The 22953-nt window shown below is 37.6% G+C and overlaps 2 protein-coding genes across 4 annotated transcripts in view; both read right to left on the bottom strand.

Annotated features, from left to right (window-relative positions):
• Nucleotides 1-5305: 5305 nt before the first annotated feature.
• slc17a6b (solute carrier family 17 member 6b) lies at nucleotides 5306-18890 on the bottom strand. The gene is made up of 12 exons (XM_039656964.2): nucleotides 18279-18890; nucleotides 16595-16850; nucleotides 15779-15897; nucleotides 13596-13710; nucleotides 13055-13142; nucleotides 12678-12764; nucleotides 12158-12300; nucleotides 10235-10384; nucleotides 9540-9672; nucleotides 9008-9118; nucleotides 8117-8244; nucleotides 5306-7853 (listed from the first exon to the last, which is right to left on the bottom strand). The coding sequence occupies exons 1-12, from the start codon at nucleotides 18362-18364 to the stop codon at nucleotides 7512-7514; spliced, it is 1758 nt and encodes a 585-aa protein (XP_039512898.2). The 5' UTR covers nucleotides 18365-18890; the 3' UTR covers nucleotides 5306-7511.
• Nucleotides 18891-19620: 730 nt separating this feature from the next.
• The window catches only part of ano5b (anoctamin 5b), a 36102-nt gene continuing 32769 nt past the window's right edge, over nucleotides 19621-22953 (bottom strand). For all 3 annotated transcript variants that reach the window (XM_039656978.2, XM_039656986.2, XM_039656992.2), the window contains one exon: nucleotides 19621-21787. In XM_039656978.2, the coding sequence (XP_039512912.2) occupies nucleotides 21557-21787 (231 nt within the window). In that variant the 3' untranslated portion in view covers nucleotides 19621-21556. The remainder of the gene's footprint in view (nucleotides 21788-22953) is intronic.

Here is a 22953-nt window from a genome sequence, read left to right as displayed (position 1 = left end):
AGACTTTGACCTGAGTGCAAAAATGGAGGCTCTAGACCCTTCCATTGCTGAGATATCAAAATTCAAAATTTCGACCCGAAAAAAAAACCGACAGTGTTACCCCTTTCGTTTTTTTCGTTTTCGGGCAAAAAATTACGCTTCTCCAATCTTCTCAAAACTCTGGATTATGATAGAGGGCCACGAGACTTTGACCTGAGTGCAAAAATTGAGGATCTAGACCCTTCCAGAGCTGAGATATCAAAATTCAAAATTTTGACCCGAAAAAAAAAAACGACAGTGTTACCCCTTTCGTTTTTTTTTTTCATTTTCGGGCGAAAAATTAAGTTTCTCCAATCTTCTTAAAACTCTGGATTGTGATAGAGGGCTGTGAGACTTTGACCTGAGTGCAAAAATGGAGGCTCTAGACCCTTCCAGAGCTGAGATATCAAAATTCAAAATTTTGACCCGAAAAAAAAAAACGACAGTGTTACCCCTTTCGTTTTTTTTTCATTTTCGGGCGAAAAATTAAGTTTCTCCAATCTTCTCAAAACTCTGGATTGTGATAGAGGGCCACGAGACTTTGACCTGAGTGCAAAAATTGAGGATCTAGACCCTTCCAGAGCTGAGATATCAAAATTCAAAATTTTGACCCGAAAACAAAAACGACAGTGTTACCCCTTTCGTTTTTTTCATTTTCGGGCGAAAAATTAAGTTTCTCCAATCTTCTCAAAACTCTGGATTGTGATAGAGGGCTGTGAGACTTTGACCTGAGTGCAAAAATGGAGGTTCTAGACCCTTCCAGAGCTGAGATATCAAAATTCAAAATTTTGACCCGAAAAAAAAACGACAGTGTTACCCCTTTCGTTTTTTTTTTTCATTTTCGGGCGAAAAATTAAGTTTCTCCAATCTTTTTAAAACTCTGGATTGTGATAGAGGGCTGTGAGACTTTGACCTGAGTGCAAAAATGGAGGATCTAGACCCTTCCAGAGCTGAGATATCAAAATTCAAAATTTCGACCCGAAAAAAAAACGACAGTGTTACCCCTTTCGTTTTTTTTTCGTTTTCGGGCAAAAAATTACGCTTCTCCAATCTTCTCAAAACTCTGGATTATGATAGAGGGCCACGAGACTTTGACCTGAGTGCAAAAATTGAGGATCTAGACCCTTCCAGAGCTGAGATATCAAAATTCAAAATTTTGACCCGAAAAAAAAAAACGACAGTGTTACCCCTTTCGTTTTTTTTTTTCATTTTCGGGCGAAAAATTAAGTTTCTCCAATCTTCTTAAAACTCTGGATTGTGATAGAGGGCTGTGAGACTTTGACCTGAGTGCAAAAATGGAGGCTCTAGACCCTTCCAGAGCTGAGATATCGAAATTCAAAATTTTGACCCGAAAAAAAAAACGACAGTGTTACCCCTTTCGTTTTTTTTCATTTTCGGGCGAAAAATTAAGTTTCTCCAATCTTCTCAAAACTCTGGATTGTGATAGAGGGCCACGAGACTTTGACCTGAGTGCAAAAATGGAGGATCTAGACCCTTCCAGAGCTGAGATATCAAAATTCAAAATTTCGACCCGAAAAAAAAAACGACAGTGTTACCCCTTTCGTTTTTTTTTCATTTTCGGGCGAAAAATTAAGTTTCTCCAATCTTCTTAAAACTCTGGATTGTGATAGAGGGCTGTGAGACTTTGACCTGAGTGCAAAAATGGAGGATCTAGACCCTTCCAGAGCTGAGATATCAAAATTCAAAATTTCGACCCGAAAAAAAAAACGACAGTGTTACCCCTTTCGTTTTTTTTTCGTTTTCGGGCAAAAAATTACGCTTCTCCAATCTTCTCAAAACTCTGGATTATGATAGAGGGCCACGGGACTTTGACCTGAGTGCAAAAATTGAGGATCTAGACCCTTCCAGAGCTGAGATATCAAAATTCAAAATTTTGACCCGAAAAAAAAAACGACAGTGTTACCCCTTTCGTTTTTTTTCATTTTCGGGCGAAAAATTAAGTTTCTCCAATCTTCTCAAAACTCTGGATTCCGATAGAGGGCCGTGAGACTTTGACCTGAGTGCAAAAACTGAGGATCTAGACCCTTCCAGAGCTGAGATATCGAAAGTCAAAATTTCGACCCGAAAAAAAAAACGACAGTGTTACCCCTTTCGTTATTTTTCGTTTTCGGGCGAAAAAATAAGTTTCTCCAATCTTCTTGAAACTCTGGATTCTGATAGAGGGCCATGGGACTTAGGCCTGAGTGCAAAAATGGAGGCTCTTGACCCTTCCAAAGCTGAGATATTGAGATATTTATAATGGCATAAATGTTACGTGGGATCTCAATATATCAGCTTTGGAAGGGTCTAGAGCCTCCATTTTTGCACTCAGGTCTAAGTCCCATGGCCCTCTATCAGAATCCAGAGTTTCAAGAAGATTGGAGAAACGTATTTTTTCGCACAAAAATAACCCCAAAAAACGACAGGGGTAACACTGTCGTTTTTTTTTTTGGTCGAAATTTTGAGTTTCTCTGATCTTCTTGAAACTCTGGATTCTGATAGAGGGCCATGGGACTTAGGCCTGAGTGCAAAAATGGAGGCTCTAGATATATCAACCCGGTTACACTAAATGCATCTCGCACGCAGTGCGTTCATAGTGCAATTTATTCGCGAAAATTTGTTTTTACATGCATAGGAAACGCACTGTGTGTAATATACATTTGGTTAGGATTATGGCAAGCCAAGAGGTTCAGAATTACACCATAAACGAATCGTGTTTACTGACATAGTTATTAACATATAGTAAGGATAAGCATGATGTGTATATTGCCTAATTGCAAGCTTGTTTCAGAAATGGTGCCATTTTTTTTCCATCATTATTCAACATCATTATAGGAGTATTAGGTTGAATGAGTTAGAATTATTTTTTTTTATTAATCATTAGAAAATAGACATTAAGAAAATAAATTATGCAAGTATTTTTACTTTTAATACTTAAAGTACATTTAAAATCAGGTACTTTTTACTTAAGTATGGTTGTCATTGTGTTACTTCTACTTTTACTAAAGTAAATATTTATCTGGTTATTTGTACTTTTTTACTTAAGTACTGAGATTCAGTACTTCCTCCACCACTGCTCATGTATATGTTGAGTTGAAAGGTTACACTTGTCTATATGGTTTGAGATAGTGGTACACATCACCACATATCACTTGCCACTTAAACAACAACTACATAAAAATTCCTTTCCATTTGCTTATATGCTTCTCTGCTGGGATAGATGAGATTTTAATGACTGTGGAATAATTGATGAGGATCCCGAGAGCTGGACTAGTGGGGGAAGGGACTTATTCGGTTTTAATATGAGAGCTCATTCATTTACTGTTTTTCCCCTTCACACATGAGATGGATTACATAGACATCTACCCTCACCTCTCCCTCCTTCTCCCAGTGGAAAACGAAACACTGTATGCGCCAACCAGTCGCCTGCCCCATGTCCATGAGGGGATCAGGGGATATTTATGGGTTGAGGCGAGTCTTCTGGGTCCTCATACAGGCACCTGTCATCAAAGAGTGATTCCAGTCTCACTACACCACCCCTCCACGTCCCAAGAGACCACTGTAACACCTGCCCCCCAATTGTGGATGCACGCCCACCCCCACCCACCAACAAAAACACACACACACACACAAGCAAAAACCCACATGGGTTCATGTTTACTTCTAAACTAAATAAGTATTTACGCATGCAAATATTAGGTTATTATCCCAGTATAGTCTGTGCACGTTCTTGTATTTATTCTAAGTGTGACGTTAGAACAGAGAAGCTTGAATGAACACTAAGTGAGGAGGGCGTGGACTGTGATCTGTGCTGGACATCCATGACGGTTACGGCTGAGAGAACCAGAGTAAACACATGTAATAGGGTCATGTCTCATTGTGGTTGTCTAATTAGCAAAAGCAATAGCTCGACATGAAACCTGCTTACAAAATGAGTTGTCAAAAGGGAGACTACTTTATTCTTGTTTATGGTTTTTCATTCATATTTTAAATTTTTTTATTATGATTCATTAAACCACTTTAAAGTATTAATTTTATAGAAGTATTCAAATGAATGAACAGTGTATTGTAAAAGTTACTAAATATTGCTATTGCGCTATTATTAAAGTCTTCACCGTTGCGTGCTTTAAATCAATATTTCAGTGAAAATTTGTTTTGGGGCATTTGTGCAAAAACTCACTCTGAGCAATTACACATCCACACTCAATTGACAAGCTTTCAATTACGTTCACCAGCGCGTGAATGTGTTTCTTCAGTCAATCTGATATTGTAAATCAGCTGCTAAAAGAAAGGTTATCCAATTAGTAACTGATTTACACAATGTATGTGAAAGGGCAAAGCTGGACAGACTGTGAGGGTTTCCTTGCCTTTCACTGCTGTAGTGAACCTTGTAAGTCTACAAATAAGCTTTTTCCTTTGCTGCATACTTAATAACTACAGTAAATAATTATCTCCCCATTGCAAACCATTGACTATATAGATAGATAGATAGATAGATAGATAGATAGATAGATAGATAGATAGATAGATAGATAGATAGATAGATAGATAGATAGATAGATAGATAGATAGATAGATAGATAGATAGATAGATAGATAGATAGATAGATAGATAGATAGAATATCCTACACCATGATGACAAAAATACTGCTAAGGTCACAACATCTAAAGCAAGTGTGAAGGACATTGTCTGGCAGACGAGTGTCTCATTTGCACCTCTCTTACTGTGTGGTGTCCTGCAGGGATGCGGATGTGTCTGAATCAGATGACTGAGGCTGAAAGTACTGGCATAGGCTCAAACAGACTTAAACTGACCATATCTGTGCTCTGAAGCCTAATCTTAGACCATATACTTTTGTTAAAGTTCAAATGTTTGAACTTGGCACTGGATGCTCCAAATGATGAAATTCTAGACTTAATGAATTAACAACAAAAGCTTTTTTATCTGTTTGCTAATGATACACAACATTGTATTTCGGAGGGCAGTAGGTTTTGTGAACACATCCTCTAAGTGCAGCCCCTCCTTCCAGCCTCCATTAGGAGGTTTGTGTGCTCAAAAGGTTTTGCTGATCTCGAGGGGCCCTTACATTGATTTTACTAGAGCAGGGAAAGGACACAGATGCTATATGGGCGACGGATAACCAATGTTGGGGCTTAAAAACTCAGATATGATTTACCAATTTGCAGACACACAACAGGTGGACAAAGTAGGCTACATTGTGCTTGACGATTGTGCATTTTCTTTGGGCTCCAAAGCTTATTGGAATGTAAAACAACACAGGCGAGTACAATTTTGTTATAATTTTATATAAAAAAGGCTATATAGAGCATTTCAATTTCACATCAACAAACCTCTCCATTTACAGTAACACAGCAAAAGGAAGCCATATATCCACACTTTACTCATAGGCAGGAAACAAGAATAAGGTACCTCAAAATCATCAGGCAAATTACTGTCATTTTTGAAGATATTTGAATACCTTTACACACAATCCTTGTGTCACTGAATATTGCAACAGGAGTGGGAAAATGCAAGGAGGAAGAGGAAAGAAGGGGAGCAAGGGAGCGCTTCTCTAGCCACAGACAAAACACAGACCAGAAACAATGGGGAAGGACAAAAAGAGAGGATTAACGTAAAAGATACCCGACAACAACATACTCTCAAAAAGCAACCACTGGCAACCATACAGGACGACTACAGAGGTGCGGTCACCTGCGGAGCTGAGGACCCCGGTGAGACCTTCGTCCGGCCGGGAAGCAGCTGCAGGTGACACTTAAGAATCATTCTCTTCTGGTGAGTGGGTCCAGCACACAGACTCTCAATGAGAGTTGCACTGGACTCTTACTAAATCTAAATATATTTTCATATGTATATTTATATATACTTTAACAGCAAGTAATTGTTTAATCTTTTCTTCTTTTTTTTTTAATTGTCATCACAAAACATTTAAACCAAAATGATTACAGATAAATGTGCTAACTTGTTACATATTTTTGGGTGACGTGACCGCTAAGTAACTGTTACCATGGCTTTATTGCTTTGTCCATTGAATATGGTCATTACCTGCTGCTAGGACTGTGTCAGCCCTTGGACAGACGTGTTTTCCCAATGGACACTTTTCCCCCATCCCAGCTAAAACCCCACACTACAGGTTACCTTTGGTTAATTGTGCAAAGAAATTGACACGGCAGTAACAGTTTTGTAAAGTAAAAGAACGTAGTAATAGTCAAATGAAAAACAACATTTACAAAAACTATTTTAACCCATGCATAACTAACATTCACAGATGTCAAAATGGCATGGAGTTAAAAGAATGGAATGGAATTTAAAGAGTCTTGGAGTTTTGACACCCTGTGCTTTTGCTATTTTGTAGCTTTTGCGATAATGTTCCCAGACATTTCCAATGATTTAAACCCAAGTTTCATCTATTACACCAGACACCAAATAGAACAACACCATCCAATTGAAACAACCTGCTGAGCTTGAGAAACATTGTTTTTGTTGCTTTTACGTCATCTGAACAACTGTGCTTTTTTTCTCTGCAGTGTCAAAGACCAAAGTGCTCTTTAATCTCTCAGAAATATGAATTATACGATGGACAAGTAACACATAATAAGATATAAACACTCACTTAGTGTGCTGTTAAATAACATTGTCCAGCTCCCTTAGTGCAATCAGAAAAAGACAGTGTAAACCTGTTGCTTGGTTGGAATTCTCCATAGCGGTTTTTCTCCATGGATGAGATTCATTATCCGAGCCTTAGTTCTGGAAGCCAGTTGCCTGACAAACTCTAAAGGCTTTTCTATGTTGTAAAGGCTCAGAATAATGGGGTGGAAAAACTTGTGATGCACGATTGCACTTGAAATGAAGTTACTCTACTTTTTAATACATAGAACATTTACAGTCAGCCAATTTTGATATGGAATTCCCTCTTTGTATAATTGACACATTTAAATGTAGGATTTCATCACTTCAATTTGTGCAAACATATCAATTCTTAGGGTTTTGTACATTTTAATCGATAATCTTTTTTTTTTAGGGCTTACAGACCCTATAAAATCTATCATATATTTTTATACTGTAGAGTGGCTCAAAAAGTATCTGGATGTTTAAGTCATAGTTAAAATGTATAAATGTCATTACATTAGCTCATTTTTTTTTAAAGCTAAACATCTTACAAAAACAAGTTTGTCAGATTGGATGATATAATTATATATCATATACATTATTCATATATAACTACATATATATTTTTATGAAGAGACTTCAAATGGACACTTCATACAGCCACTAAAGAAAAGCTGATTTGTTACAGATTGCACTTGGTTTGATATCTTGTTATTTAATGCGATGGAATTTACACGTTTTCAACTGTGACTTGTGAAGTTTTTTTGAATACTTTGTTTGCGCCACTGTAGGTATTTCTGTCTGTCTGTGTGTGTGTGTGTGTGTGTGTGTGTGTGCGTGTCTGTGTGTGTGTGTTTGCAAGGTCTAGGAGTAATCCCCACCCTGCCTGTATCCGTAACCCTCTTCTTCCACACCATCCTGTACAAACACCTCTCGTTTATCCCATCCTTCTGCCCATCCTCCGTTCAACTGCGTGGTGGCCCCGTAGGTCTTGGCTGGACCTCCCATGGCACTGTAGCTCTGGTTGATGTCCCCTGTTTCCTCAGCCAGCTCATCTTCATCAATGAAACCACACTTCTCGTCACTGGTCTGCTCCGGATCTGCCCACGGCTGCTTCTCCCCCGAGGCGAAGATGCCATAGAAGATAACGCCGCCATAATGCACCATGGAAGCGATAAGGAACACATACTGCCACTCTTCTCGGGTCTGAAAGGATAAAGGAGTTGTCAAGTATTCATTGACATAAAGAAACCCATCCTGGGAGCTGCAAGAATAACGCATGAAATAAACATGCAGTACAATCTGAGCACTTTTGACAATAAATATGGAGAAAGCTATAACAAAATATGATAGATGACAAAAACTCAACCTTCTATAGCAACATTAGTCATTCAAGGCTTCCAGTCCAAACACATAGTACTAAACACCTATTTTCAGAGGAAAGTCCTGACAATTCAAAGTGGTCTTACCTTGTGTTTGGTCATGGCACCCACTATAAGAGGACACACCATTCCTGACAGAGTTCCCACTCCATTAGAGATTCCCATGAGGATACTGGCATAGCGAGGAGCGATGTCTAAATGATTGACATTGAAACCTGATGGAAAATAAAGGTTTAAATTTTATTAACATCTTACAAAAAGTGAAATAACTAAATAATTATATTTTTTCCACTGTGTTAATACCAACAAACCAGGGATATTATCATTAAAACTAAAACTATTAAAAAATATTTTCATTATATTAAAATAAACATTAACTGAAATCAAATTAAATAAAAACATTCACTTTATTTCAGCTAGTACTAAAATAACTCAAATTAAATAAAGCTACAGTATATAGACATTGAAAAAATATGAACAAAAACTATAATAGGTTAGAATAGTGATACTAAAATAACACTGCAACAAACAACATTACAGAAAGATGTTTTCAAACACTCCGTTTCAGTTCTATACTGTTCTGTATCACGAGTGCACATTTTTTCCAGTATGACTAACATGATGTTGGAGATACAGACTAAAAATAGAAAGACACGCCATCTTGTAGAGCGGAGGCCCTCCCTCATTGAGTGCTCTGTCTGGATGTGCTGCCTGTGCTCTCAGGGGACAGTGTGTATGAATTATTTAAAAAGTCCAGCAAAACCACTTATTCCTTCCAAGCTGCAGTGGAGGAAGAGTGTGTTTGAGTGTAAAAAGGAGAACAATGGTATTTTGTTACAAACGAGGCATTATTTGCAGTCTTCCCTGGCTGCATATGGTTGCTTTTTATTGCTGCTTTTTCTTGTCATTGTTGTGTATAAACGGCAGGTTGGCATGGGAATGTATTAAATCAGACATATTGTTTCCCCAAGGACTTGCCTGATATTGCAAATCCACTGAAGCCGACAGCCAACACAAGGAATGAAATGGCCATCCCTTTACTGTGCGAGTAACCAACAACCAATAAGAGAGTGGCCTCCATCCCAAAGCCTGTGAAAGATAAAAACATGTGGATAAACAATTCACTAAGCTAAAATAGACAAATAAAATGACAATAAAAATATATTTAGAGGAAATGCCGAAAGGGTAAAAGTGTGAAATATTTAGGTCATCCTAGCAAACAAATTTAGGTTCTGGGAACATTAGTTTTTGGTTCCCAGAACGTTCCTAGAACTTTCCCTTAAGGTTTAGGGAATGTTCCCGGAACATTCTCCTTCTGTTATAAAAATGAAACCTAAAAATAACCTACATGGAACGTTCCTAAAACCTTGTTTGGTTCCCAAAAAAATAACCTCATGGGACCATTCAGGAACGTTAGGGGAACGTTCTGTGTTTGCTGGGATTTAACATTTCAAATGGTTTTCTAGAGCTATATATAGCTGTGTGTGTATCTGCAATAGGCTCCACTCACCTCCGCAGTTCATGATCTTCCGAACTGTTGTAGTTGACAGGATGTTTTTGGCGCGAAGGTAATCAGCTAACTGTCCTCCAATGGGTACTACAATGGTCATCACCAGATGGGGCAAGGCGGACAGCATGCCAACCTGAATAAAACAGTCCTTATTACCAATTGACCAAAAATGTGGTTCCACCACAGAAAAGAGAGAAAAGTCCGAAGTTCAATCTACAATAAGACTAGATTTTCGCAACTAGTTAATTACATGTTACACAATTACACATACTGGATAAAAAACAATAAATAAATTGACATGCAACATTACTGTAATATGAAAGGCATCACTATGAATTAGTATGTTAATTAAACAAATAGATGCAAAGACATGATTTCAGGTTTAACTGTAGCAGGTGAGGAAACGGGAGCAAAATGAGATGCAAGCACAGACTTAAATCACCAATAAATGATTAATGAATAATTCATCATGAACTACTCACAATGAATAATTTATCAACCTATTCCAGACCTTAGGGAATGACAAAGGTCACCCATTTACGGATATACAATAGAATTATAGTCGAAAATCATGCAACTTAGATACCAAGACTAGCCATTTTGATCCGATTGCTCATTTTTTAATCAATCATGAATTTTGTATAAATCAAATACCAATTTAAATACATGCAATATAAAAGGTAAACTGAAATTACCTTGCTAATCTCAAAGCCAAACACCTCCTCAAAGTATGCAGGCTGGCTGATGAGCAGCAAGTAGAAGGTCCAACTCCTGCAGAAGTTGGCCACAATGATTGCATAGACAGGCATGGACGTGAAAAATTTCTTCCAAGGTGTCTTGAATTTCTGTCGGAGAAATTAGTATTGCAGTTTATAGCCATATTGATAATGATTTTTTCTGTCGTGTCTTGAACATTTTAGATTTTTTGTCAGTACTGATGTTCTCTAGGATTGAATGGCATTTACACCAAAGAAATCAAAGTATTAGCTGACTGACATTTTATAGCATCAAAACAACTAATGTGCAAGACTTCTCTAATACTATATGTCTTTGGTATGTTACAGAATTTAATTAAATATCCTCATATGGTGACACTGATTATATCGGGCCTCTACCTCAAAATCTGTAAGACCACAATAGATTAATAAAATAAGTTTATACTTTAAAGGCAACATGTTTTGGTAGTCACACATTTATCTCTTCATGTTTTTCAACACATCCAGACTTATATGCTATTTAAAATATTACCTTTTATGTAAAAAGGTTTTATGTAAAAGGTCTGCAAAGTTTTAAAGATCAAAGTGCAAAATCCATAAAATGATTGTCTCAATCAAAAGTTGATTCTGAACTGCTGAAATGAGTCGTCAGCAATTCCAGGGTATTATAATCATAACACATTTGCCTCTTTATTGATGCGAACAATGTCTACTTAGTACTTTGGCCCACCCTCAAATAATGCAGTTGTAGCAGAGAATTTCGACATGTCGAGAAGACACTGCACGTTTTTTTTTTTTTTTTTGCTCAGTAAATCCACTTTGCATGCTCTTCCAAAGGATTAGGACTTAAAACCAATGCCATTGTTACTGTTTATATATGCAAGTGCTGAGAAAGTCTCTGGAGCTAAAAATCAAATATGGTCATGGATGAACATGTGTAAGCAGTAGACCAATCACAACAGACTGGGCCATCTGACCAATCAGAGCAGAAGGTCTCGGAAAGGAGGGGTTAAGAGAGTGAATCCTTTATCAAGAAATTTAAAATACTAAAATACTGTGAAAAAAGTGCAATGAATATGATGAGAAAATTAAAGTGTTTTTTTGACCATGGATGTATGTAAACCTATTGTAGGAGACCTTCAAAATAAAATTAGGAATCTTTAAAAAAAAACATATTACTGGAAATTGAAATAGTTGTATGGTTTCATTGACCCTCTATCAAATTGCAAATAACTCAAAACAAGTTTTAAACTACAGCAATGTCATAATAATTTTGTTCACAGTAACTGTAAACAGGGGTTTCTCTCTCCATCAAAGCTCCCAATCTTAAACAAGGTCAAAATCTTAAAAGAAAACATATCCTCTTCTTTTGCCAATTATTAACCTTATGTGAAAATAAATAGACAATAGCAAATTATGCTGTTAAGGCCTAGCATACGGAGTCAGAAATTTCGTATGCGTTTTTTTCGTATTCGTGATTCGGTGGCTCTGAATTGTCAAAACACCATTCAAAAACCATTCAAACTGCTTGCTACTGATATGAAAAAACACAGAAAATCAAACCTGATCCGATTTTTTTTTAAGACGGACGAAAGTTTGCAAGTGTGATTTAAACGTGTGGTCGTATTTATGTTTTTAACGTGTGAAAATTGCGGATGCGAATTTTGGACTCAGTGTGCAAGGGCCATTAATCTCTACAATCTTTCAAAGCACAACCATATGAATTTGATTTTTTTCAAGCAACAACTGAGTATTATAATTACAGATAATTATAAGAGTGATGCTTATAGGTTTGAATGAGGGGAGATGTTATTCCATTAGTCAAACCATCTCTTTTTAGGACTTGAGTCCTTTAGTCCATATCCAGAAGTTTGGAGTATGATTATGTATGGGGTCACTCACTTCTGCAGGTCCTAGCAGCTTAGCGCTCTCTCCGATACTCTCCTCAATGAAGCAGCGTTCTTCAGCAGTGATGGTGGGATGTACAGCTGGGCTCTCATATGACACCAAGATCCAGAACAAATACCAGAACATCCCAAAACACCCTAAAGAGAAACAAAGAGTTCTTAGATGTTGATCTTAAAGCAAAGCATCATAAAATTATGTCAGATAAGAAACAGACAGGAAGATCAGCTGACTGAAAACTCCTCATTTAACTGAATGAATTACAGTTCATTGCTTTCCAGACAGAGTGTGCTAATTCTTGGCACAGGAACAGGCAGATTCAGTGTCAGAGCAGAGGATAGACACATGGCAGCATCAGAGGAAAAATCAATACTCAGTATCAGTGCTACACAGTTGATCCATACTACACACTTACTAAAATACACTCATCAAGACCGTTAAGCACTCTTATACAATTATGCCATATACACTATAACCATGGCTCATACAGTGGTGCACACACACAAACCACTCTTACCATATACGTAGAAAACAGATGACCAGCCAGTGTACTGCACCAGGATCCCAGCTAGAGGCATGGCAATGACAGCTCCAGCATAGGAACCTACAGAACGGGAGAGGATGAGGGCCACGTGAGAGCTCAAATGGAACCAAAAACAGCTTCAACTCTGGCAGCTTCAAATCAAAATCGCTGAATACAAGCATTAAAACAACACAGGAAAATACAGTCCATGCATAAATAATGTTTCCTAGAATTCTTGAGGACAAACAACAAATGTATCTTTAAATTTTAATATGCACACAATAATGAGGCAACTAAACAAAATATAATGGCACATGATTTTTTTTTACGAACAACCAATTTACTTGAAAGAGAATAAAGATGTAAATTACCACAGAAAGAGGTTGTGGCTAGACGGCTTCTTTCCAGTGGAGGAGCCCATTTACTCCAGATCCCATGACAGGCTGGGTAGGTCACACCCTAGATAACAATAATACTACAAATCAGGTTTACAAAGACATGTGCTTATAGACAGATTTTCAGATTATTCATTTTGGTTTTAAATTATAAAACATGTGACATTACAATGTGATGTATGATGGCATATATATATATATATATATATATATATATATATATATATATATATATATACTTTGTTGTCATAGGCACATGCGCCTCTACAGATCAATACAGGCAGCTGTACTAAAGACAAAGCCTGGGTTACTATTCTCTCGGAATATCCTCAGGCCATAATAACTAATTGTTACAGGACCATGGGCTTAGGAAGAATTCCCACAAATGGCTTTTTGAGAAAATATCCACCAAAGGCAGGAGTCCAAATTTTAGATATGAATACATAGAGAAGGTATGATATTAGATCGTTATTAGCAAACAAGTAATCAGAATGACATGAGAGAAAATCGTACTTACCTCTACAAGCCCTTGTAATATCCTGACGAATATGACGCAACCATAGTGAGCACGTGCAGCTGTGGGGATGAACATATTCAGTGTGGACGTGAGGAAAATGGCTGCGCCGAATACCCTGAATAACAGATGGAAACAAGGTTTCATTATAGACCACTGGATTATAGAATGCAAAAAATGCATTTGATATGTAACATTTTGGTTTCTTTAAGATCTACTTTAACCCCCCAAAAATGGACGTATATTATAGCCTACATTCAAATCTTTCTGTGTAGAAGAAAATAATAATAGCCTAATAATAATAAAACGGGGATATTGGTCGCACAGGCTGAAGTCCCTACTGCCAGAGAAGAAATACGGGTTTCCATTTATTTCCAATTTTCCTGGCGTCCTGCAGAGCTCAAGACCCTTTCTCTCACCTCTCCCACCGGCACTCGCTAATCGGATTGAGGGAGTTCTCCGGCACGAGATTCGCTGATTCTATTAGACCTCAATCACGTCAACCAATAGCCGAAATATGAACTGAGAACTGATGTATAATTTCTGCGACCTCAATTATGTCAAAGATTTGACGTAGCTGAGTTAATAGAACTACAATTGCACAGCATTTCAATCGGCTATGTCGATCCTTGACATTGTTGGCAAACCACCAAAACAGATGTTTTAGCGAGAACCAATTGTGTCCAATGTTCCAAATATTTCCAGCTACCGACATGGCAGTTTTATTTTTGATAAATTTGTTGTGTGATATATGAGGCACTGCCAAACCCTCTGGCAGCATGTCCGGGGCTGGTTGCCATGCCCCCCTCATTGAACAGATTAGACACGGTTCCCCCCGGGACCTCATTAACAGGTGGAGAATGCCCCATAGACAGAGTCTAATCCTACAACTCACACGACGGGTCAGCCTTCAGTCTGCCACTCACGCAACACCGAAACACGAGCACACACGTCAACCATAGCAATGAACTCTCTCTGCCTGTCTGAAGCCTTGATTTATTCGTTTGTTTATTTGATTTCATTTCCCCTTGAAAACGTGAATAAAAAAAATGGTATTGATAAGGTTTATATAATAATAATACAATTAGATGTAGAACAGCGATGTAGGCTATTATGCCTTCTTTAATATTAACCATGGCCTTCTTCAAATGGAAACGTTGAGACGTTTTCCAAAATATCTAATAAAAATTTCGTTAGAGATCTTTCTCCTTTCTTCGTTTTCTGTAACAAAATTGAATCACTGGACTATAATAATGCATACAGTTAAGTGTGTTGCATAGAGTATAACTAAATTAATTTCACACAAAATGCATGTCCTCCTTAAGTATTTACACAATCAACCAATCAATAAAACAAATTGGAGGCTGAGTCGCACTTGTGCTACATCAGCTCCTCCCATCATCCTCTATTTCTTCCGATGACAGTATATCCAGTATGCGCTATGAATAACCAAGGTATCTTAAATAATACAGTCATCACGAGTAGGCTTATTAGCTATAGCTAATGAATAAAACGAAGAACGCACCACGGGAGTAGGCATAAAACCAATCTTTGTAGCTCGATTTTGCTAATGCGAATTCGGCTATTGCTTATTTCAAATATTTATTTCAATTATGTTTTATATAGTCTTATATTACTGAAGCCTATAAATATAATTATTTATACTATTACATTCAACAATGTTTAATAAATTTCAAATACATTTGTGATTGCTACATTTAACGAAATTCGTTGTTTGGCATTATTTTCGCACTGCTTTCGTCTTGGGTTGACAAACACCTGGAGATGCGACACTGGCTGCATTTGAACTTGCCAGCTCCTGTTATGTGCAGAAGCTCTGTGCACGATCTGCTGGTTTGGAAAACGTGGGCAACACCATCTTTGAGTAGGCTAACAGGCGTAACATGCAACATTAGGGACAAACATCTGTGATCCGTTTAAAAATTATAGAATTTATCAATAAAATAAAGTATTATTCTAGAATATTTATTGTTAGTAAATGTTTTAACAATTAATTAGAATGTACTTTCGTTACCATTAGGCTTTTTCCTAGCCTACTGCAATGTGGAAAATAGGCCTATATCAACCAAATGCGACTTAAAAGCATTACTGAAATAATTCTACTATAAATAATAATCTGAATGAATTAACAAATACACATCCAGTCTATGTTTCAAAAGCTTTACCTGTTTGCCGCCAGTCTAGAACAAATGTATCCTCCGGGAATTTGTGTCACAATATATCCCCAGAAAAACGAGCCATGGATCATTCCAACTGTTTCCGGGTCCCAGTTGAACTTTGCCTTCTATGGAAGAGAAATACCAGAAAATAACAGATTACAAATCCTGTCTGTAAAAGGCGAGACAACTAAAAACATAAAAAAAAATCTACAGCAAATTTATACACGTTTTCACACACCTCTAATAACATGGTAAATAGCCTAGCCTAAAAGATATCATTCGTTATGGGAAAAGATGCACTTTTATTTTTTTTTTAAATATAGCACAAAATGTGTAGGCCTATTGATTATTGTGCACAATAAATGAAATGACAAGAGCGAAAGATTAGTTTCCAGCTGAAGAGTTAATCAATTTGAGGCTGATATAACCAAGGTCATTTTTCTTTTTTTCTTTTTTTTTTTTTTTTTGCATGAGTGGCCTAGTTGTTTTCAATATTTTCCAAGCTAGTAGTGGGACATTCACTAACAAACTCTTTCCAACAAACCATTGTGCTTTCGAATTATTCCCTTTATTATTTTTTTTGGTATTTTCATAAATTGATTTCAGACACCCTCACCCTCTCTCTCTCTCTCTCTCTCTCTCTCTCTCTCTCTCTCTCTCTCTCTCTCTCTCTCTCTCTCTCTCTCTCTCTCTCTCTCTCTCTCTCTCTCTCTCTCTCTGTGTGTGTGTGTGTGTGTGTGTGTGAGAGCTTGTGGGCTGTGAGTGGGGGTAACACGAAGCTGACGTGAACATATAAAATCCAAGCGTGCCACGCGCACAAACCTCTTTGATGACGATCTTTCCGTTCAGGTGAAGGGTGCTGTTGTTCACCATGCTCACTATTGCCACGCCTAAGTTGCACCGAATACCGAAGGAGATGCAGAACCCGAGGCCGCTCATGACGGCGATGATGTAGCGGCGCGGAAGTCCAAAGCACGTGCAGTCGCACAAAGGTGGCTTTTTCTCACTTGTCTGGGAAGGCCGTCCATCCTCGGTCAATTCAATGTTGTCGCCAGGTTTTTGCCTCTTTTCTAGCACTCTGCATATGTCAAAAGAGAGTTGTCAGACTCCTTGAAATGATCCCGAATCAACCAATAGGAATTGCATCACTTTTTATTATTGAAGCAACCAAATTGAAGCAGCAAAAAAGAAAAATATATATCCTATATATATATATATATATATATATATATATATATATATATATATATATATATATATATATATATATATATCCTTTTGGCATTAAGTTAATTGAAATATATATATATTTTCAAGTAGGCCTGCACGGACAGATTTAGACAATAGTTATTGAAATGGCCTGCAGGAATAGTTTGCTTATTTCTTTTTTTTCACAGATATTTTTTTGTAAACATCACAGGCTTCGTGCTGCTGTAAAGCGCACTGTATACCGCATTGCAGTATTCCCTTCACCTTCACCTTATTTACATTCACACGGGCTTAGGTCCACTCATATTCACTATAGCAGGATATTCGTTTTCATTACACCAAATAGCCATGGGTATCCAAAAAGAGTTATTTACTTACAGGTATTTACTATTTCATTATTATTAATGAAAACATAGTAGGCTATGTGCAGATATATTCAATAAATGTGCAAACACGTCAATATATTTGTTTAAAAACTTTCGATTCATTCATATGATTTAATTAGCAGACGTGACGGATGCAATTTATTGTGTAATATTTTGAACGTGGAAACTGCATAAAATGCACACAAACTGCATTATGAATGTCAATTCATTTATTTTAATTTCAATAGACACATAAAAGTCAATGTCCCTGTGTTTTGGAAAATACCCTTTTTCCCAGACTACAAAATATATATAAGTAAACGAAAAAAAAAACTGAAATATTATGAGACACATGTATGAAATGTAGTGGAAATGTATTTTCAGTTGCGAATGAACAATTCGTTCCTGGTTGAGGTGCTCGATCTTTTTTCTCCTTTCATAAATTACACACACAAAAAAGGTTTTTTTTAAAGGCACGTACGCGCACAAAAATGACTCAATTTCAAGGAGCAACGATAAATGATTATCAACCGATTTTCTCATTATCATTTCAATCGTGTTTTTTGCAAGTAGCCTATATGTCAAAGATCTCTTAAAAAAGAGAAGAGACACTCAAGGGGATTGAACGATTACTATGCATAAAAGAAATGCATTTTAATCGCAGGGTTACAATGACAACCTTTCAATTTAGAAAAACTTGCATGCTTCCATCACCTCCTCCCAAGATTATGCAGAATTACATAATTTTCTGCACGTCTCCGTGAGCCGTGACGCCAAACCCGACCGGGGAAACTCGTTATTGAACAGACCAAACTAGCCACAAATTCGCGCATTTTTTGTTCCGTTATAGAGTTCATATGAATTCATAGCACACATCTTGGCCTATTTATTTAAAATGACTGAATCATGTGGAAAATGTTAAAATATCTTACTTGTACACGCGCCCCAGTGTCTTCCCCGCTAGTTGCTTCAGCCCCTCTTTGCTGGGCACAAAACCAGGTTCCCTCGGAGTCTCCATGTCCAAATGTGATAATCCCTCGTTTTTTCCCCGGTAATGTTAAAGTACCATGTCACTGTGTGAGATGACAGAGCATACCGGACCGATACCCAGCGGATCAATGATTCAGTAAGACAGATGAGGAAAATTCACGAGCGAAGGAAAAAAAAAAAAAAAAAATCCGCCTACACAAGAGAGATATCAGAAGTGCCCTGGCTCTGTCTACTCATAATTTTATACTCATAAACTGCCCTGCGCGCGATAAGGGCACGCGATGCCATCTCAGATTGCAGTCAATAAATTATTCTTAGCTTCAAACTGAGTTGGAAATAAAATCGTGTAACAGCAAATAAAAAACGAGGTATGATCAAATAAGAACTGGTCCAGTTCCTTTTCTCGCACTGTCACTTTTTTAGGTGCAAAGTGACAGTTAAGGGAGGTGAAAGCGTTCAGCACCAAGGTCAGCGACAGTCTCGCGATCAGAGCGGCGCGAGCTCCCGCCGCCACTCCTTTGCCAACTAGCAGTGTGTGCTGCGCGCAAGGCGGATCAATCCCTCAGTGTGCCAGCAGCGGTTCATTGCTTTGGGAGGGGTTGGAGAGGGCGGACAATGTTCACATTCCATTCACATTTTCTCTGATTTTGTCCTCAGATGATCTGATTGTGTTCCACGTAGGGGAAAATGATAGTTTTTCGATGCGTAGGCTACATGAAAGGCACGTGACGTGACATTCGAAGTTTCTGCATTTGTGCTTTAATGCCTATTGCTTGTTTTCCATCAAAGGCCGTGCAAGCCTCCTGGGGGCGGTGCTATGGAAACCGAATGAGGGGTGTTTCCCCCCTCCAAGTGTGTGTGCTGGTGTGAAGGAAAAGCGTATTAATAATTCATACATATCTAGCAGTCGCCCTACCTCTCTCTGTTTCTCTGTCATCCACAGCTAAAATAAAAAAAATGCAACTGAATGTGCGCGTGTGTCAAATTCGAGGCCAATACAGACCATTTTGAAATTTAAGTCTGTTTTTAATGGCCGGGAATAATGCGGGATATGCTGGTGGGGCATTTTCACAAGTTATTAGTAATTTATTATTTTGATATCTTGATAAATCACGGAGCTCTTCGTGGGAAAGTAACTGCGCTGTTGCGACGCTGTGCGCGTCCTTGAAAGAGGCACACAACAGGTTGACGATGGCGCGCTTAGTGAAGCGCAGACGCCATCTTGTGTTCATTTCCATAATGCAGACAGTGTAGAGGACGCAAAAGAAGTGCTAACACGTCACGTGTGATATACTTCATTGACTTTATTTTGGCACATTCTCGTCATTTGACTGCAAACAATGATTTCTTTTAAAACCTTGATTCATTAATATTCACAATTCTTCTTTTTTTCACACGGCTTTCATACAACTCATTCTGTAAACATTTGTAGGCCAAATAAAAAATACACATACATCATTGTCAAAGAAAATAATTAAGGCAAAGGCATGGGTGACGTTCTCATCTAAACACAAAGAAATCCTAACTAAGCGCATTTTTTTTTTTTTGTTGTTGACATTTTTCAAATGTCCCTGTAACATTTTTTAAATATTGTCATTGGGCACATAGATTGTTTTGTTTTGAATAAAACATTTTTTTTTACAAGTATAGCAACACACAATACAATAATAATTCTGTAAACAGTAATTGTATTATCCATAAAAGATCTATGAAAGACAGCATAGATCACTCGACGAGCTAAAAAAAAATATATAGAGAGAATTTAAACACATTTGTGTGAAATTAACATGTATGGCTCACAAAATGTTCTGTACAAGGAAGTCGTGTGTAGTTAAATTGATAAGACACTTTCACACACCTGGGACATAATATTAACATGCTTGCTTGTTTTCAAGTCTCTGTAGAGGATGGTTGGCACTGAGTGAATAGTGTTCATCAACAGTGCTACAGAATGTAGTAACCCAAACATCTGGAATCTAGATGGGGCAGCTGAAAAATGTTCTCTGACAGCCTGTTTCCCTGAATTAATTCACCCTATCACTGCTGTAATATCAAATATCAGTTATCAGGGTGATTATCAAAGTAACTAATGCATGGAGAACTGATGGCAAAAATCTAAACTGATCCTGTTTAGTGCTATTGTGCAGAACTCAATTACAGTGAAATAATATAATGAAAAAAAGACTAGTGTTCTGCTTGTCATGATTAAAGATAACAGCTACTGTTCATTATCCTCAGATATACGATATGTGCAAACATAGACAGAATGAGGTTATGCATAATGGCTTGAATTTCTGATTTCTGAAGCATCAGAAAATACATATCAAGTCATTATAGAGCTTAAAACACAATCCTTCCAACCAGATAATAAATCAGTTATATGATTATTCTAAAGCAATAAATACATCCTCGAAGAAAGCTAACAATAATAATCATAAGAAAAATATCTTTTAATATTACATTGAACAGAATGTGTGGGTAGCATTTTTTTCTACAAGGTACTGTATTAATTAAAAGAATATCAACAATAAAAATATAAATATTCTGAGAAACATGATAATGCAAGTACTACAGACATGATGATGCTATTATGTGTTATAAAAGGGGAAAGAAAACTGCAGCTGGACAAAAACAAATATTAACTGTTAAATTTTTTAAAAATCTTAAAAAAATTAAAAAAAACCTGACAGATCAGAAAAAGAAGCAAAAAACAAACAAAAAACGACTACAAGTACCTCTTTCACAGTCATACGCACAGGGAAAAAGATCACATCTTCAAAAGAAAAAGGTTATGGCAACAAGCTGGACAGACGTAAAAGCTTTATTGCCTTCGAAAAACATTTTCTTAAGTCTTCTAATGAGCATATCTGAACTTGCTCTCGAGGCAACATGAGCACCGGGCTCTGCGTTCAAGAGGGTTTGCGGTTAAAATCACTGTGATGTGTCTCCAAGCCTTTCTCCATTGAAAGAGTTTAGTTATACAAGTGCACTCCAGACATGTAAAAAAAACAAAACTGTATTGTTCTCCGCAAGCAGGAAAAAAACTGCAGGTTTGTATCATTGTTAGGCGGGTCGTTCTTTGTAAAAGTTCTGGCAGTTGTCTGGATACGGGCAGGCAGTTTTTTTTGCAATAAATATTTGAAGGGGGTCCCGAAGATTTGATTCCTCCATGCTTTGCATTGTACAGTACATTTGATTAGTCCTGAGGGCTCATGGATATTCAAATACATTCAGAGAGCACCTGGTGTTTATTAGGACTAGAGGGCAGCAGTGAGGCCGTTTCTGTGGACAAGCAGAAACTCTGACTCAGCTGCATTTTGAGTTTCTCCACTTCATAGTTGTGGAGGTATTCCTGAACCAGAAAGCGCTCCCGCTTTATACGCGCTTTCACGTCTGACGGCACATCTGGAATCAGCCACGCCACAAAGAATTTCACCACAAATACAATGTGCTGAGAAACGAGGGGAAACAGAGGAACAGTCATCATACTGTACAACCAAGTTTAGACAGCTAAGGCCTGGTTTCACAGACAGGGTTTTGGCCTTAGTTCAATCAGGACAATTAAGTGGCTTTTATAAACGTGCCTTAGGAAAAAAAACATTACTGGTGTTGCATCTTGAGATGGCAGTGGCACTAACATTTTTAGTCTTAAGCCTTATCTGTGAAACCAGGGTACACTTGTGTGTCAAATGGTAAGTAAATGCTTAGCAAATATTAATGTTCATACAGTACGTCTTTTCATCACTGTATTGAGCTCAGTTCATTTTCTTAATAAAAATTCAAAAAAATGTTCATGTTAAAGCAAGACCAGAGTACTGCTGTACTAATTCTTATGGCCAAAAATCATCACACACAGTTCTAATCCTCCATTTTCAATTTCTGCACTATTTTTCTTCTTCTTTAAGTTTCAACCAATCACGTTTTGAAACTAATAGACAGACTTATTATTTATTATATACCAGGGTTATTATTATTATTATCTAAAATTAAAGCTATTAAAAACATTTCTGTTCATTAAAATGAAACTAAAGTAAAATATAAATGTTAGTTGTAAATCTCAAACTCAATGAAAATTTGAAATTTCAGTTTATTTCCAAAGCAACATAAGTTGACCCACTAAAATTATGAACTGGTAATAAATAAAAACATCTCGGTTCCCCGAGGAGGGAACGGAGAAGTGCGTCAAAAGTGATTCTGACGAATGGGGATCGCGTGCGAGAGCCTATCTACTTCAAATGAAACTAAACAAGCCAATGCACATTGGCATGCGCTAATTGCACCAGCACAAGCATATAATAAACAGCAGGTGCGTTTGCATCCTTGTATTTCCGCTGAGGAGCCAGACCTGTGACTCGGCCGTACAGCGGAAGCTCAGCAACTGAGGCGACAGGACTCAAGTCTCGGGGAACGAGGGTTACCATACGCAACAGGACGTTCCCCTTCGTCAGATCACTACAACATGAGTCAGAAGTGATTCTGACGAATGGGGATATCTACCAAAACGCCACGGCTGCTGGCCCTTCCAACGCTCTGCTTGAGCCTCCTGGCCTGACCGAGTGCTGGGAAGGCCAGTCACTGCTGTTCCGCAAGACTCACTCAGTGTGACTTATTGGGAAA

The sequence above is a fragment of the Pimephales promelas genome, chromosome 1 (assembly GCF_988280905.1).
Source record: "Pimephales promelas chromosome 1, fPimPro1.hap1.1, whole genome shotgun sequence".
Classification (NCBI taxonomy): domain Eukaryota; kingdom Metazoa; phylum Chordata; class Actinopteri; order Cypriniformes; family Leuciscidae; genus Pimephales; species Pimephales promelas.
Note: the sequence above shows the minus strand (reverse complement) of the source record. Positions and strands in the feature narration are given on the sequence as shown.